We start from the raw sequence: 17,769 nt of genomic DNA on the forward strand, positions 1-17,769 counted from the left end.
CGGGCCTCCGAGCCCGAGTCCGCGGCAGTGGCTGCGGGAACTTTCCCGGCGGGTCTAATGGCTGCGCGCGGGCCGCTGTGAGGCGCGGCGGCGAGCGGGCGCGGGGCCGCGGAGCAGCGAGGAGCGACGAGCGCGAGGCCGGAGCCCCGGCCAGGCCCGGCCCGACCCGCCGAGCCCGCGATGCGCCCCGGGGCCGCCCCCCGGCGCAGCTGACGCCCCGCGGCCCCGCGGACCCCGGCCCGATCGGCCCCGCAGGAAGCGGCCGCCGCCGCCCAGCCCAGCGCCCGCGTCGCCGGCACCATGGCGGGGAAGGCGGCCGCCCCGGGCACCGCGGTGCTGCTGGTCACCGCCAACGTGGGATCGCTCTTCGACGACGTAAGTGCCGCGCTGTCTGCGGGGAGGGCGGCCGGGCGGGTCGGGAATCCCGGTCCCCGGCCTGACACCTCCACCTCCACCTCCACCTCCACCCAAGTCGGGCTTCCAGGGCAGGAGATTCCGGACCCTCGCCTGATGCCGGCCTGGGGACCCAGACCGGGAAACCCTCAGATCCTGGCCTTGGACACCCTCCTCTCCCAGTCAGGGGTCCCGGGCCACGCCAAAACCTAGGATCCAGGATCCTGAGCCCCCACTGGGCACCCCAGTTCAGGAATTCCTCTGGCCCCAGACTCCAGCCTCACTGGATCAGGAAGCCCCCAGATCTAGGACATCCCTAACCCAGCTAGGAACCCAGGAGCAGAAGATTCCCAGATCCCAGACCCAAGGCCTGACTCCTGAGTGGACCACTCTTGAGCCCAGAACTTGAAGACCAGACCCAGAACCCCCATTCCAACTCCAGAAACCCAGTTTGTAGGCAGCAAACCTCCCACCCAACTCAAGTTCTAGTTCCCTGATCGGATGTCTGTACTCGGTGCTGTTCCTTGATCCCCAACCCTGGCCCTGAACTCCAGAACTGTGGTTTTTAGAACCACAAGCCCCGATCTTCAAACTCTAATTTCTGAACCCTGGGCTCTGTTCCCCATACCTTGAATCCTCACCACAGATCCTGCCCTGGGAACTCCTGACCCTGAATCTTGGCCCCCAAGATCCATCCCCTAGCTCCTGTCTCCCTGGGTGCCTGAGAGGGCATAGGGTGCCCTCATTTTGCCTGCAGCTTGCCGTCTCCTTGCTTCTTAAATGAGGGAATTCTGCGAAAGCCCTGGAACACTTTGCACTCCTTGTTTAGTCAAGAAGAAGGTGCCGAGAAGCTCATCTAAGGCAGAAGCAAGTTGCTGACTGCCGAAGGCCTTGGCCATGCAGGTCCCCATCAGTCCCATCCCACCCAGGAACCCAGGGCCCATCCTGGAGGCAGGAGGTGCCGAGGCCCAGGGTGCACCGGGAGCTCCCCAGAGCAGGCCGAGGCTGACCTAGTTCGGTGTTTCAGCCACGGTGCCACCCCACTGTTGGTACTTACGCTGCCAACCCAAATAAAGCAGAATGCGGCTCCAAGTGGCTTGTTTAAGAAGGAAGGCTATGTCACAGCTCGAGCTGTGGAGCCACGTACTCCCTCCCTCCCTCTCTAGGTGAAGTGCTGGGGCAGTGCCAGGGCTGGGGGGTGTGCTGCGGATACAAGCCTGATTTAGATTTCAGGGGACCTTCTTGTTTCTTTGCTGGCAGCGAGCATGGGTGAAGAGTTTCATTATCAAAGTTCATGCACAGACTGGGTTTGAGTTTTGTTAGTGAAAGGCAGGCCCTGTTTTTGTGTTATTTAACTTCCAGGCCCTGTGTGTTACACTTACCTGCTGACGATGTGCTGCTTCTCCTTGGACTTTGCTATGGGCAACTTCATGTGTGATCAATCCTCTACGAAAGAGCCTGTCTGGGTGTGCGCCTGTATATTTAGCGTTCTATTCTAGGCTTTCCAGTAACATGTCACTGTAACATGGTTTTGTTCAGATGATTCAGATCCGTTAGCTGTGGCTTCAAAGCCTCAGAAATGTCAGGAAAATTAAGCATTGTGGGGCATTTTGGTCTAAAGGGAAAAGAATTTTGCTGTGCAAACATTCTTTCCAGTAATCTTTGATTCTGACTTCTACCAGTTTTTTGTTGGGTTTTAACTGTATATGCATATTTCTCTGTCTTGGTATTAAAACCGGTAACTTAATTCGCTTTCGTTTAGAGATACCTTCTCTCCAAATTTTTGTTTTTCTAAAGCCTATATGGAATTTTGCATTATGTTTGCATCTGGAAGGAGGGTTTGTTGTAGTAGACAGTACATGGGCTAATTCTGCAGGGTGACTTAGATTCAAGGCCATGTGAACAAGTGTATGTGTGCGCGCGCGTGCGTGCGTGAGTGCGTGTGTGTGTGAGTGCGTGTGTGTGTGTGTGTGTGTGTGTGAGAGAGAGAGAGAGAGAGAGTGTGTGTGTGTGTGTGTGTGTGTGTGTGTGTGTGTGTGTGTGTGATGGGATTTGAACCCATGGGCATTCTACTGCTGAACTACACCCCAGCCCTGTTTTTTTTTTCTTTTCTGCATACATTGTTTTTATAACAATTCTTCCCATGAAATGTACTCCCTTCAAATGAAATTTTCAAAGAATAAAAACAGGTGCGGTAGGTTCTGGGTGAGAGGTTTCCTGACTAGTTGTACTCATAGGAGTTCTCCTCACTCTGAATTGCTTAATGCCTAATTAGTTTCCCTCAGTTTCGAGACAGCATCTCACTAAGTTGCCAGACTCCTCCCGCCTCAGCCTCCCTCGTGTGGGGATTACCAGCCTGGGAGACCGTGCCTGGCGCATCAGTTTCGTAGCGTATGGAGGTCTGTCCTCAGGTGCCCCCTCCAGTGGCCTGGTAAAGCAAGATTCCAGGTCCCCTCCCTTGGAGGTTTGGGTTATGGCGCTTGTTGGAGAGAAGCGTGACATCTGAAGGCAGTAACTTCTCAAGTGAAGGAAAGGTTCATTCTTGGCTAGCCTAAGTTTCAGTGACTGCTTCCACGAGACATGTATCCACGCTGACAAACACCCCTCTGAAGGTGTTCAGGCCTGGGAGGAATGCAGTCTTGTCGGAGCAGCTCCGATGAGTGCCTCCTGCCGTGGTTTCTCCCAGGGTGTCTGCTGCTCAGGGGAAGGTGTCCAGTTTGAAACAGATATGCTGGCTGTGAGGCCACTTTTCCTTTTGTGCACAAGTCATAGGTGGTTTGCTTCTACTTTTGCGCTTTTTTTTTTTTTTTCCTTTGGTGGTACTGGGATTCCAGAAGCCCTGCTACCTCCGGGCTACACTCCCAGACCTATTTTATATTTTATTTGGAAACAGGGTCTCTTAAGCCAACGTGGCTGGCTTTGAACCTGCGCGATCCTCCTGTCTCCGCCTCCCAAGCGCGGGGATTACAAGCGTGTGCCACCACTCCCGGCTGCTTTTGCGCTTTTGAACATCTCCCTCCTCCTCTCCACCAGAGGTGACTATCTTAAAATCCTGCACACGTAATTTGTTTTCTGGTGCTGGGGATTGAACCCTGGGCCTTGCCTTCTGAGCACCATGGCTGCACCCGCCCCCACCCTTTGCCCTCAACACTGTGGGATCTCCAGAACATGGAGTTCGCCTGCCTCTTCTGTCTTCTGAGCACCATGGCACCCTCACGCCCGCAGCGAGGCCTGGCTGCAGGTGCTGCCCTGTCCCTGCAGGGTCTCCAGGTTGCGTGAGCCCTTTGATGTCACACTGTTGTAAATATTTTGCAGGGCATCGTTCCTCAGACTGTTACGCCTCACATTCTTAAGAATTATGGAGGACCCAAGAGATCTTGTCTCGGTAGCCTATAACTATCAATCCTCACTGCGTTAGGATTGAAACTGAAATGTTAAGCACAGGAATAGCTGGCACGTGCTGCCTTAGCGGGCAGAGGGTGCCCTCGGGTAAGAGTGAGGAGAGGAAAATCACTCCATAGTATTATGAAATTGTTTTGGCCCAGTCACTCTCTGAAGAGGCTCCTGTCTGCCGTCAGTCAGGTCTGTCCTTGCTGGTGCCTCTGAGGCTGGGGGTCCCTCTTCTTCTGCAAGGACTTTTTTTTTTTTTTTTTTTTGGTACTGGGGATGGAACCCTTCTACCTCTGGGCTACACTCCCAGACCTATTTTTATATTTTTATTTGGAAACAGGGTCTCTTAAGCCAGCAAGGCTGGCTTCGATCCTCCTGTCTCCGCCTCCTTCGCCTCCCTCACTCTGGGATTACAAGCCTGCACCACCACGCCCCAGCCTGCAAGGACTTTTTGCTAATGTCTTTACTGAGGTAGAAGTCACATGCCATGCACCTCACCTAGTTAAGGGTACATTTCAGTGGTTTTTAGTACAGTCACAGGTTTGCATGACAATTACCAGCCTTATTTTTTTGTGGTACTGGGAATTAAGCTGAGAGGCATTCTATCTCCAAGCTACATCCCCAGACCGATTTTTTTTTTTTTTTTTTTTTTTTTTTTTTTTTGGTGGTCTGGGGATGGAACCCAGAGGCATTCGATCTCCGAGCTACAACCCTTGCCCTATTTTTTTATTTTTTATTTTGAAACTGGGTCTCACAACATTGTGGAGGGCCTCCCTAAGCAGCTGAAGCTGTCCACGAACTGCGATCCTCCAGTCTCAGTCTCTTGAATTCTGGGATTACAAGCATGCGCCACCATGCCCGGCTTCCCAGACCGATTTTCTCATTTGGAAACAGGATCTCACTAGGTTGATGAGAGCCTCACTAATTGCTGAGGCAGTCCTTGAACCTGAAATCCTCCTGTCTCCGCCTCCTAAGTAATAGGATTACATGTGCACCACACCCAGAGTTTACCAGTCAATTCCAAAATATTTATGCAAAGAAGCCCCGTGCATTAACCTGTCTCCCCTAAACCCAGCCAGTGCCTGCCACCACCCGCCACCCGCCATCCAGCACCCGCCACCAGACGCCTCTCCTGTCTGTGGATTTGCCTGTTCTGGACCTTTAAGACAGGTGGGACCACAGCGTGGAGCCTTTTGTGCTGGCTTCTTTTACTGAGCAAGGCGTTTTCAGAGCTCACCCATGTTGTAGCGTGGGTCAGTGTGGGCCGTTGGGGCTGTGAGCCTGGTGCGCAGCCCTCGTGGATGTAGGGCGTGTGCCTTGTGGAACTGCCGACCCTCGAGGAGCCACCTGCCTCCGTGGGGCTGCGCTGTTCCATCCCACAAATGGTGCCCTGTTACTCACGGCCTCCCCGCCGCCTATGCTCGCCTCTCCCTGGCCTCCTGCATTTGCTTCTCCGCAGCCACCTCTCTGCACGGGCGCCTGGCCAGGCTGGCTGCCTCCGCTGGCCACACACCCTTCCTGGGCCTCTTCTGGGTTCCAGCTCAGTGGGAGATGAGGCAGGAGGCCTCTCGTCAGGGGTTGGAGCTTCGTCCATCCTGGTCCCCACCTGTGCAGCTGGCTCCCCTGGGCCCCAAGCCCCAAGCCTGGTCCTGTGGCAGGGGCCTGGCCGGAGGTCTCTCTTTTCTTTTTTAAAAATGTTTTTGCATTGCCACCTCTGCCCTGAAATTGCAGTAGGCTTTGTCTGTGAGAATCATGGACCTTTTTCTGATGTGTAAGACAAGGAACCCTCCTGTCTCCTGGGATGGTGGGATGGAGTGCGCCATGGCTGGTGTCCCCAGCCCTGCTGCAGCCTCTGGAGTGTGAGCACCTCCCCGTCCATGAGTCAGCGGGGCTGCGCTTGTGTCATTGGGTTTGGAGGTTGGGGCAGCCATCATCCCATCAGCTTTCCTGCAGCTCACACGGGAAAGGGGACTCCAGCCATACTCTGCCTCGAGGCCTGAGTGCGCCCCACCCCCAGGCTCACCTGCCAGCCTGCCCCCACCCCATGCCCTGTGGCTGGCTCTCTAGAGGTGCCCAGGGGTCTGTACCCGCAGGTGCTTTGAAATGTGAACTATTCCTTCCTTCCTTCCTTCCTTCCTTCCTTCCTTCCTTCCTTCCTTCTCTCTCTCTCTCTCTCTCCTTCCTTCCTTCCTTCCTTCTCTCTCTCTTTCTTCCTTCTTCTTTCTTTCTTTCTTTCTTTCTTTCTTTCTTTCTTTCTTTCTTTCTTTCTTTCTTTCTTTCGTGGTACTGGGAATGGAACCCAGGGCATTCTACCTCTGAGTTACACTCCCAGGCCCTCTTTTTTATTCTTTATTTTGAAACAGGGTCTCACTGAGTTGCAAAGGACTTCAGTAAGTAGCTGAGGCTGTCCACGAACCACAACCCTCCTGTCTCAGCCTCTCAAATGCTGGGATTACAAGTGTGTGCCACCACGCCCGGCTTTGTAGACTATTTCTTGAGTCTTGAGGTGAGCACCGAGGGAAAGCTCATGGATGGCCCAGTGAGAATGGCCAAACACGGGGAATTTGTGTCCACATTACCCAGAGGCCCACAGAGGTCCTGTTCTGCAGGGAGTCACTAAGAAGTGCCCTCCAAGCAGGCATGGTGATGCATGCTGTTATGCTAGAACTCAGAGGCTGAGACAGGAGGCTCGCAGGTTTGAGACCAGCCTCAGCAACCTAGTGAGAACCTATCCTAACATTTAAAAAGTGCCCTCCGCATGGGGTCCGACCTCGTGTCCTCACAGGGGGCGGCAGGTGGGGCGAGGGCCGTGCTGCCAGGGGTGGCCTCTGCTTGATTGTGCATGGATTGTCCATGGACTTGTTGGGTCTGATCAGAAGTTACAGAAACCTACATCCAGGCCTCCTAGCCAGGCCCTGTGGGAGCTCCCTGGCCTGGGTGTGGGGGGTAGGATGGATGGGAGGAGTGGGGCAGAAGGTGAGGGTGTCTGCTGAGGGGCGGGAGCACTGTCAGGAGCCTCGCTGGGGGCTGTCCTGGAGTGGTTCGAGGACAGCCCCTGCTCAGGTCCAGTCCCTGTGATGGGTGCACTCGCAGTGGGGCCTGGGAGCAGGGCTGCAGCGTTCCCTGCACTGGCTGGGGGCCTGGCTCCGCCTTCCCTTCTCACCGCAGTTAATTGGGACGCTTGGGTATTTCCCACACTGACAACTCTCCAGACGCCTGAGGCCCATGGCTGCCCAGCCAGGGCCACGGTGCAGCAATGCGGGCACAGCCCCTGGCGCCCAGGCTGGTGGCCCCAGGCTCCCTCTGGGAGCTCAGGGGACTCTTAAGTGCTGGCTCCCCCTGTGAGACCCCCTCCTTTCCTGAGAGCATGATGTGCTGGGGAGGGGCTAGAAGGTGTCTGGAGCCAGGCTCTTGGAGGGAGGGCAGTTCTGAGCTGGGCCATCCAGCTTGACCTGAAGCCCCTTGAAGGTGTGGGACCTCCATCAGAACTCCTTGGCAGATGTGGCAAGAAGATGTGGGTTCTACTGATGACCGATGTGGAGCCAACCTGAGGCTATTGGGCTTTGTTTTAGGAGGAGAGACTGTTAGCCCAGAAGTGGAGATTAAGGAGTAACCTAGGCAGACCCGGGCTGGAGGGTGGCGGGTCACTGGCATGGTGCTGCGTCCCCCTGGCTCTGTGGGGGCCAGGCTCCTTCCCGTGGGTCCTGAGCTCATGGTTTCCGAGGTCCTGGGTCTATTTTGTGAGCACCCCTGGGGACTCTGAGAGTCACCCCAGGCCCTGCGTCACACACAGCTCCTGCCTCTGCTTGGCCGAGGTGACGAGAGAGTCTGGGTGTCTGCCCTGCGTCCACACTTCAGTTTTGACTGTAAAAGGTTGTCTGGAGAGCCAGGCATGGCCCTGGAGGAGCGCCCACTGGCTCTGCTGTGTGTGGGTGTTGGTGTCATGGAGCAGGCTGCGCAGGTGGTCCTGTCGAGTGTGGATGTGACTGGCCAGTAGACAGGGCCCCTGGCAGGGTCTCTGAGTGGGCGGGGGCTCCCTGGCTGGTGGTGAGCCTGACCCTAAGCCTCCAGGCCTGGGACCCTGCCTCTGTTTCCTTTTCCCGAGCGAGCAGTGTGTGTGAAGGCCTCTTCCAGGAGTGCAGCCTGGGCTAGCCCCTGGAGTTCCTGGGCCTGTGGTGTTCTGGTCCTTCTCTGTGTCAAGGGCACACGGACCCTCTGTGGGGCTGCTGAGGCTGTGGCTGCGGCTTGCCCAGCCTCTGCCCCGCCCCTCCGCACAGCTCGGAGCTGCCCCTCTGTGCACCCCACTGTGGGGTCCAGGCTCGAGGCGCAGGGCTCACCCCACCCTCTTATCTCCATGTGGCTGCTGGGCGGCAGCCCATCTTTGCTCTGTCCCTGGGTTGGAGCAACACACTGGCCGAGGTCAGTAGTCTGAGTGCCTGTCAGTGGCGAGTGGGTGTGGTGCCGAGTGGCCTGGTGCTGCTCCCGGGAGCCTGTGCCCAGGACCTTCCTCCGCTGTCTTGCTGCTACTGCTCTGGTGCCCAGAGCTCCAGGAAGCTCGGCTCCTGCACCCATGGAGTGCCCGGTTCCCTGCCCTGCTCCCCGGCACCCGCTGCCTGAGCAGGACCTGCTGGTCTCTGTCTGTGTGGCTGTGCATCCCAGTCGTCTCCTGGGACTCCTCCTGGGCCCGGCAGCCCGGAGGGGCCCTTCCTCGACTCCCAAGTTGCACAGGCGCTCTGCTTCACCCCTGGCTCTGTGTTGGTGGCTCTAGGCCTGTCACAGTGTATCTGGGTAGATGCGGTATTCCTGCTCTGACTGTAGCACCGGGGGCGGGGCCCAGAGCGTCCTTGGTTGAGATTCTACTAGGGCTTAGGGTGGGTCTGGCATGGGGTGAAGGTAAGCCAGCCAGCCGTGAAGGGCCAGGCGCACTGGGGCCCCTCGGGTGGCCATGCGTCTGCTCTGCAGCGTGGTCAGAGGTGCTCCCGGCCAGTGGAAGGCCTGGCTCCTGGGCTCCAGCTGTCTCTTTTCCACCTCTGACAGTTCTCTTGAGGTACAGTTTGAACACGCACAGTTCCCCTGATGCGACCGAACAGTTGTACGAGTTTTAGAAAGTATTTGCAGCTGTGTAGCCATTAGTCCACCATGCGGTTTCCCAACACTTCCTGCGCGGCCCTCTGCGACACAGCCAGCCCTGCGGCTGGCCCAGCGCACGGGGCTCTGTCTTCTATCTCATAGAATTCTGCCTGCGTCAAGGACTCCCTGGCGTGGAGCCGCACGGTGTGGGCTGCTCGTGGCTCCGGCTTCCTTCACTGGGCATAATACACGTGTCTCAGGCCTGCCCGCTGTGCGCCCTGGCTGCCCGCTCGCTGCTGAGTCACGCTCTGCTGCGTGACGTGGTTTGTCCACCCCCTAGTAGGTGGGTGCAGGCCGCTGGAATGGTCCTGAGTGCACATCTGTGTGCACGTGGCGCCTGCTTCTCTTGTGTGCTTAGGGGTCTGAGTGTGGCTGTCTTCTGGTTCTGCTAGTGTCCACACCACTTCACCTGTCTCTGGCAGTGCACAGGGCTTGGGTCTTCCACAGCACGCCGGCCCTGGGTGGCGTCTGTTGGACGATGGTTGTGCAGTGCATGTCCTGTGGCTTTAATCTGTGTTTCTGGCCTCTACATTTTTTTTCTTTTTGTAGTACTGGAGATTGAATTTAAGGGTAGTCTACCTCTGAGGTATACTTCCAGCCCTATTTATTTTATTTTATTTTTTGCGGTACTAGGGATGGAACCCAGGGGCATTCTACCTCTGAGCTACACCCCAGCCTATTTTTTATTCTTTATTTTGAAACAGGGTCTCACTGAGTTGCAAAGGGCCTCACTAAGTAGCTGAGGCTGTCCTTGAAGCGGTGTCTTCCTGTCTTAGCCTCCCAAATGCTGGGATTACAAGTATGCACCACTACACCCAGCTTCTATTTTTTTGTTTTGAAACAGGGTCTTGATAGGTTGTTGAGAGCCTTGCTGTATTGCTGAGGTTATCCTTGAACCTGAGCTCCTCCTGGCTCAGCTTCCCAAGTTTTGGAATTATAGCCGTGTACCACCAACCCAGCTTGGCCACTCCTTTTAAGTAATAGGCCTCTCAGGAGTTGGTCCCTTTGCCAGTGGCTAGTGGCTTTGGCTAGTGGAGGGCTATGTTGGTGGTGGCCCACCGCTTTGCCCTCTGGGCATCCCCCATGAGGTGCAGGGTGTGGGACCCCCATGGGAGGCCCCGCCTGCCTGGACAGATGGGCAGGTGTGGTAATGTCATGTCTTAAGCCCGGTCAGTGCAGGGAAAGCAAGAGCAGGGCCGGTGTGTCCTGGCAGCCCGAGGCTGCAGGAGCAGGGCAGAGGAGCTTCCGGGATGTTCTGGAGCCTGCACTGGCATCCTGGCCTTGTGTGGCTCCCGCTGCCCCAGCCGTGAACCTGCTCTCGGCTGGGAATGGGTGTCTCTGTCGTAGGATGCTGTGAGCACTGAGTCACAGGTGTCAAGAATGCCCATCACCCTGGGTTACTAACATGGGCTGGGGCAGGGTCAGCCTGGAGATGTACAGAAGGCATGAGTATTGGGAGTCAGACTGGCGTTGGTAACATCTGCTGGCTACGAGGGACAGCCCAAGTGACAGGCCTGGGCCACGTGTGGCCAGCCTGGAGTTGGCACACCCTGGAGCACTGGGTTGGCCTGTGGACCTGGGGTGTGTGGAGGAGGCCCAGAGAGAACTCTGGGCTGCCTCTGCTGTGGCCCTGAGTGCCACCGCTGTCCCAGGTTACTGAGTCTCCCAGCCCCTCCAGAGTATGGGGGGCCCCTTCCAGGGAGCTGTCTCTCAATCACCTTCTGTGTTGGTGTCTGAATGGGTGTGTGTGTGTGGACCTGGGTGTGTGTGTCTGAGGCTCTGTGCACAGCACTGGTGCAGCGGTGTGGGAGAAGGTGGCGACCCCCTGGGCCTCTGGAGACCAGCAGCTATGTTCTGGAGCTGCAAGGGAAGCAGCTGGCCTTGCGGGGCTGGGGGGTGGGGTTGAGGCCTTGGTAATGGGCAGGTGGCTCGGCTGGTCTGGGCCCACTGGCCTGGGGGGCCAGGTGTGTGTGTGTGTGTGTGTGTGTGTGTGTGTGTGTGGCACGCTCATGCACAGCTGGGGGCATCTGGTCACCACAGTGTTGGAAGTATAACAGGAGACAGGAATGTGGCTCTGTTTCTCCATGGAAGGGAGACGTCAGGCCTCATCTAAGGGCGGGTGCTGCCTTCAGGCTCCTGGGCTCACTGTCCCTCTGGTCTTTCTGTGGGACCTTGACACTGCAGGCTGTCTTCCCCTGCCCAGCCCTGTGTGAGCTGGCCATCAGGAAGGGCTTTGGATGCGCGGCCCTTCAGGCTTGGGGACCCATGGTCCTGCAATTTTCTTGAAAGGTCCATTGGGCCAGTGGCACCTTTTGCCATGCCTCTGGGATCTTGGAAGATGCCTAGGCACGCTCCCCTGCTAACTTTTGAGTTTTGCGGTGACTGTCAGTAGATACCTGCTGGCTTGTCCAGGTGTTAGGATGGGGGCACCTTCCTGGGCTGCTGGCCTCAGACCACTTGGGTAACTGTCTGGAGTGCTTGCAGCCTCCTGGAGCACCTGGGAGCCATGCTGGAGGGAGAGGCCCACTGCCCTTGGTTGCCAGCGATTCCCTCGGAGATCTCAGAGCTCTGTCCCCATTTCTTGCACAAGGCTGTGTTGGTGGGCTTAGCTGGCACCTTCGGCGAGGCTTATTCTGTTAAGAGTGGCATCTGAGCTGGGTGTGGTGGTATATGCTTATAATCCCAGTACCTGGATGGCTGAGACAGGAGGATCTCAAAAATCAGCAATTTAGTGAGACTTTTTTTTTTTTTTTTTTTAAAGGGGCTGGGAGTGTATCTTGTAGCTAGGAGGTAAAAATGGCACTGGGTCCAACCCACAGTGCAGAACAAAACAAAACAAACAAACAAACATCCCCGCTGGCTCTCTGTGGAATGCGATGAACCAGTTCTAGATTTATGTGGAATGGAAGGGCCCAAGTAGCCAAAACATGCTGAAGGAAGCCCCACGCGCGCGGCGTCCGGCGAGAGGCAGCTTTGTGGGGACATATGTTTTGCTTTTCCTTCCTCCGAGGTCACCGTTAGGGTTTTCGGGTCTGTCATAACTTCCTGTTTTGCTGTAGCGACCTGGCAGTCCTCCCTGCTGCAGTGAGGTGGAGCACGGTGCACGTCCAGGTGGGAGGCAGGGGCCTGGCCATCGTGGGGGACAAGAGCGAGCCCCGGCACCTGACCAGCAAGGGGACAAAAGCTGCGCCCTGGTGACCGCCCTGGGCACCTCAGACCACCAGCAGCGGCTGTGTCTAAGTGCTGGGCCCAGGGGCACATGGGCCAGCCCGAGTGGCCGCTCAGACCTCGTTTCAGGGTTCTGCTGAGCTGAGGGCCCAGGGGCCTACGCACGGGCACTGTACTTGCTGTGGCCTCCTTCCTGTTCTCTCGGAGCATGAGCCGGGTCCTCACCCGCGGACTGGAGCCGGCAGGGGCTCCCTCCAGGGGTTGTGGGCTATGGCTTTCTGGAGGCTTCCTCTGTGTCTGCAGGACACAGTGGCCAGGAAGGCTGGGGAGCCCCCTCCTGCCTCGCCCCTGGGCTGGGGTTGCCCACCTCGTGTGTGTCTCTTTCCTGCGCCACGCGGGGTGCTCTGGGAGCTGCCAGACACCCCAGCAGAGGGAGGGAAAGGCCGGGAGTGCGGTGGGCCCCTGTTCCAGAGGCATTGGGGTGGGGGGAGCTGCTCTGGGTGTGGGGCCCCAGGGTGAGTGCGTTGGGCTGTGAGGAGGGCTGGCAGGCAAGGAGCCCACTGGGACCTTGTTCCCAGTTTGAGTTCCAGAGTCTCTGCACGAGCCCTGCACCCTCATGGTCCCAGTGGCATCTCCTCCTACCCAGGGCCTGGTCGTCTTCCTCTTGGTAGCCTGGCAGCTCACCTCTGGCCCCGGCTGCCCTGGCCTTGGGCCTCAAACAGGAACGTGGGCTGCCTTGGCTCCTGGCTGGGCTAGTCCCAAAGGCTGCAAAGGCCAGCCTTGCCTGGGAAGCTCGGAGCCCTGCTGTGGGGCAGAGGCGGGAAGCAGGCCGCGGCTGGCCAGCAGCAGGACGGTGCTGCAGCCGAGGGGGCATGCTGGCTGCTGGCCTGGGTCTGTGCTGGTGGGAGGGTGTGGCAAGTTGTGGGCTGCCTCGTGGATCCCCTCTGCCGTGCCCCCAGGGTGGGGCCTCAGGTCCAGCGGGCCTGTCTACAGGCAGCTGGGCCCTGACTGGCCCGGGGCTTGTTTCTTGTAACTGCCGATAAGGGCCGTGCAGAAGGGGACGAGGGGACGAGCAAGGCAGGTGAGGAGCTTCGAGTGACTAGAGGTGGGTCTCCAGGGCTGTCGGGTGTCCCCAGGCTGGCGCAGGGCTCTGGAGAGTGGGGCCACTGTGGCACCCCCAGAACTGCAGATGGCAGGCTCTGATGCTGACACTTTGTCTTCCCACTTTATTTTATTTTATATTTTAGTGGTATTGGGGATTCTACCCAGGGACATTCTACCTTCAAGCTACGCCCCCACCCCTATTTTATTTTCATTTGAAATAGGGTCTAATAGGCTGCTGACAGTCTCACTACTTGCTGAGGCTGTCTTCCAACCTGCAATCCTCCTGTCTCAGCCTTCCAAGTATTGGGATTACAAGCATGCACCTCCATGCCTGGCTTCCCATTTTATTTATTTTTTGCTATTTAATTAGTTAATTTTTTGTGGTACTGGGGATGGAGCTCGGGGAATTCTCCCTCCTAGCTGTACCCCAGCCCTGTTACTCTTTTCATTTTGAAGCTGGGTCTAGGTAGTGAGGTGGCTGCGAATTTGGATCCTCCTGTCTCAGCTCCTAAGGGCTGGAATTACAAGCCTGCGCCACTGTTCCCGGTTCTGTTTTACTTTTCAATAAAAATTCACATATACTCTAGTGTTAGAAAATGCACGTCTGTGAGCCCTGGTGACCTGATAGCTGCAGTCTTCTGTAGCGAGAAGTAACACAAGGAGGCCCTGAGAGGCTGCCCGTCCGCCTGTGGTCAGCATGGCGAGGCCGTCGAGGGATTACAGGGTCTTGCATAGTTTTTGCACATGGAGTCTGTATTACTGACGAAAACCTTTGACATTTTGTAGACACTAATAGTCAAACCTACTGGAGCTGATGGCTCCAGCGGCTTCCTGCTCTTCATGGACAGGACCCATCCTCACGTTGGGCAGGGCTCAGTCGGGGCTGCCTGGGCTGAGGCGTGGCCACTGTGTGGGAGGGGCAGCTGCCTCCATTGTTAGATGCCGCGGCCTGGCTGGAGTTCAGGCAGGCAGGTCCTCGTCCACAGTATGCCCGCCCCGAGGTCCAGCAGCCGCTGCCCGCATCCTCCTGTGCTTCCTCCCCTGGGAGTTGGGACACCAGGCGCTGTTGGGAGGGCTCTCGTTGCTGCCTCTGCAGATGTAGGGAGCCCCCGCACCTGGCTGGATCCTGGGTCAGCGTCCCAGGGTGCTGCCGGGGAGACCTGGGCTGCTGGTCAGCAGGCCCGATGGACACCACACACACACACGCACACACACACCGCTGTCCAAGTGGGGTGAGCTGATAGCCCACACCGCGTCCCCTCTTGATGCTTAAAAGGCGCCGGCCAGCGGCGCAGGATGGCGCCTGCTAAGTCTAACCCGTGCCTCCTAGGCTGCTGGTTGTAGTGAGCATGGTTTGTGCAGTTGCCCCTCCTTGTTTTAATCGTGGAGTGGCACGGCCTTTGCCAGTCTTGTCTCTGAGTCACTGCTGCCCCCTGTGAAGGCGGCGCTGACAGGGTTGGGGGCTGATGCTCTGAGGCAGTTACTCCCCACACTGGGCTGTTAACGGAGAGTGGTCCCTCAAATGTGGCTGGAGTCCTGTGGATTGCCTGGCATCGTCTTTCCCGTCTCCCATCGTGCTCACTCTCCTTGGTGGCTTCTTGTGCTTTTTCTTCTGCATGCTGGGACACTGGTTTGGACGTCACCATGGGGTACGTGGCCAGTGCCCCCAAAGGCAGAGCGAGAGCCTGGGCTTCCCGCGATGGTGCCCCTCAGCCCCGTCCTGCTCCAGGGCCCGCTGTCTCACACGAGCGCCAACTGCCTTGGGGCGGGAAGCCATGCGCAGGCAGTGTGGGCTGGAGCATTCACCTGCCTCTGGTGAGGCGACAGTCGCTGTGCCTGAAGCCGGAGAGACCGGGACAGCTGGCGTTCCTGAGAGCCCAGAGCTCGCAGGGCGGGAGTCGGCCTGGCCACACTGCCAGCCGCTGTGGACCGGAGGGATTCTCTCTGCAGAGTAACACTGGCCAGTAAACATCTAGCTCTGCTCCACGTGTGTGTGTGTGTGTGTGTGTGTGTGTGTGTGTGTGCGCGCGCGCGTGTGCGCGCGCGCGCGCGGTGCTGGGATGTGGTGCTAGCTCCTAGAGGGAAGCCATATCCAGCTATGTGGAGTAACTGCTTCTTTTCTGTTGAGCTGACTAGACGTTTTCTTCTTGCCTGCCTCCCGTTGAAGGGGGGTTAAGCGCTCCACAGCCCTGGTCCCTCATACAGCTTTAGGCCGTGTCGGTGGTCAGATTACTTAATGTCTACATGGGGCTGTGTGCAGGGTCTCAGCCCCAAGTGCCTCTGGGTCCATGTGCGGCAGGAAGAGATGACAGCTGTCAGGGGTGCCCCCAGAGCTCAGGACTGCTCCCGGCCACCTCCTGCCGTGGGGGGTTCTGGTCTTTGTCCTCCAGCAGACCTGGAGCCTGGCCCTTAAACTGGTGAAGGGGAGTGGATTGCCACTCACCAAGAATCAGACATGAAATCCGATTGAACAGATGCTGCAGCTGGGACATCTTAGCTTAGAGAAGAAGCCACCTGGCTGCAGGTATGGGTTTTGGTTGGACAGGGCAGGTAGGAGAATCTATTGGTGCTTGGTGGGGGAAGGTGCACTCTGTGACCTTCCTGCCCTCCTGTGTGACCATGGCCACCGGGAGCACTCGGGGCTCTCCCTCCCCACCGCCCCCAACCTGCACCCGGCCCCATGAGCGGATTGCTTTTGGTGTCTCTGCCTCCTTAAGCCCTGAGCTCTTCCACCCCCTCTGTGCTTTGGGCTGCCTGGAGGGGCAGGGCTGGGCGTGTTCTGCCTCGCTCCAGGTGGGCCAGCAGGGCCTGGTGGCAGCTGCATTGTGGGCCTAATTGTGTGAGGAGCCCCCGGGTGCTCCACTCCAGCCGAGAGAGGCTGCAGTGGGGAGAGGGAGGAGGTGTGTGTGGCCTTCCCGCCTGTCTTTTCATGGGGGCTGTGAATGTGCAGACTGCCTGGACTCCTGAGTCGGCCCGGGACTGAGACATTTGGAGGGCCTTTCGGGCTGGAGGTTCCCAGGCAGCCCTCCCAGGCCCTCCTGGTGCTGCCCCGGCTCCCAGCCTCCCCAGGCCCATGTCCATGCTGCCCATGGGAGTGAGGTCACCTCTGCTTCCCTGCTCGGGGTACCAGGACCCACCCGGGCCTGTGCTTCTGCCCTGGCCCGGGACCTCGGATCTCCCAGTCCTCACTTCTGTGCTGATGCAGATGCTGTGCCAGGGCGAGGCCCTGCTGGCCTGCACAGAAGGACTTCTACCATTGACGGCCACGTTGGGGCCCTTGCCCTGCCTCTGTGCACGCCTAGGCCGAATGAGCGGCTTCCTTAGGGCCTGCCCCAGCCCCACTGACTGAAGCATACACATATATGTGTCCCATTGGCAAAGGTTACCTGTTTCATTGGGAAAGTCTGTACTGGTTGCACTTATTGTTGTTATATTTATTTAGTGTTGCTGGGGATTGAGCCCAGGGGCATTCTAACTTGAGTTAAAATCTCAGCTCTATTTTTTTTTTTTTAATTTGGAAATAAGGTCTAAGTTTTTGACAGCCTCACGAAATTGCTAAGGCTGGCTTCAAACCCGCGATCCTCCTGTCTTAGCCTCCCAAGTAATGGGATTATAGGCATTTGCCACCATACCTGGCTGGACTGTTATCTTTAGATTAAGATAAAATTGAGATGACATGAAATTCTACCTTTTGTGGTTTACTTATTATTTTTTGTGGTACTGGGGATTGAACCCAGGGACATTCTTCTGAGCTGCATCCCAGCTCTATCATTTTAGTTCTTTATTTTGAAACAGGGTCTCACTAAGTTGCAGAGGGTCTCATTAAGTAGCTGAGGTTGGCTGTGAAGTTGCGAGCCTCCTGTCTCAGCCTCGCAAGTTCTGGGATTACAAGTGTGTGCCACGTGCTTGGCTGCTTTTGTGTTTTAGTATCTCATAGGTCTTTTTAGTGGTTTACAGGTATATTGCGGTATATTAAGTCTGTGCAACCATCACCACTCATTCCACGATATCCTCATTGTCCTGCAGAGGAGCCCAGGGCCCATTCCAGCCACCCGGTCCTTTGCCCTTAGGGCTTGGCAGTCACAGCTCTGCTGGGTCTGCCCATACAGGGGGATCAAGCAGCGCGTCCTTCTGTGTGGCTCCTCTTTTGCAGCCGGTGGTTTTCAAGGCTGACCCCTGTGCTCGGGCAGGACTGTAGTTGTGCCTGCTATTTCACTGTATAGGGCACAACACAGTTTGTTATCCTTTAATTGGTTGACGGACACTTGGCTATTGCAAATAATGCGGCTATGGACATCCATGTACAAGGTTTTGTTTTCATTTTGTGTGTGTGTGTGTGTGGTACTGGGGATGGAACCCCAAGCTATGTTCCCAGACCCTTTTTGTTTTTTGTTTTGAAACAGGGTCTTGCCAGGGTGCTGAGGACTCACTAGGCTGCTGAGGCTGGCTGTGAGCGGTGATCCTCCCGTTTCTGCCTCTCACCTACTGGAATGACAGCTGTTCACGCTGCTCCCAGGTCCAGCTGGGGTTTGAGAGTTACTGCATCGCACCTGTAGCTTTCTGCAGTTTTCGCAGTTCTTCCAG

The 17,769-nt window shown here is 57.1% G+C and overlaps 1 protein-coding gene across 1 annotated transcript in view; it reads left to right on the forward strand.

Moving 5' to 3' along the window:
- Positions 1–300: 300 nt before the first annotated feature.
- INPP5A (inositol polyphosphate-5-phosphatase A) overlaps positions 301–17,769 on the forward strand; it is a gene marked incomplete at both ends in the record, with an annotated part of 184,677 nt that continues 167,208 nt past the window's right edge. Inside the window, one exon of the mRNA XM_080695419.1 lies at positions 301–375. Coding sequence (XP_080551545.1) covers positions 301–375 — 75 coding nt within the window. The remainder of the gene's footprint in view (positions 376–17,769) is intronic.

This window comes from Muscardinus avellanarius (genome assembly GCF_963383645.1).
Source record: "Muscardinus avellanarius genome assembly, chromosome: 4".
In the NCBI taxonomy this organism is placed as follows: domain Eukaryota; kingdom Metazoa; phylum Chordata; class Mammalia; order Rodentia; family Gliridae; genus Muscardinus; species Muscardinus avellanarius.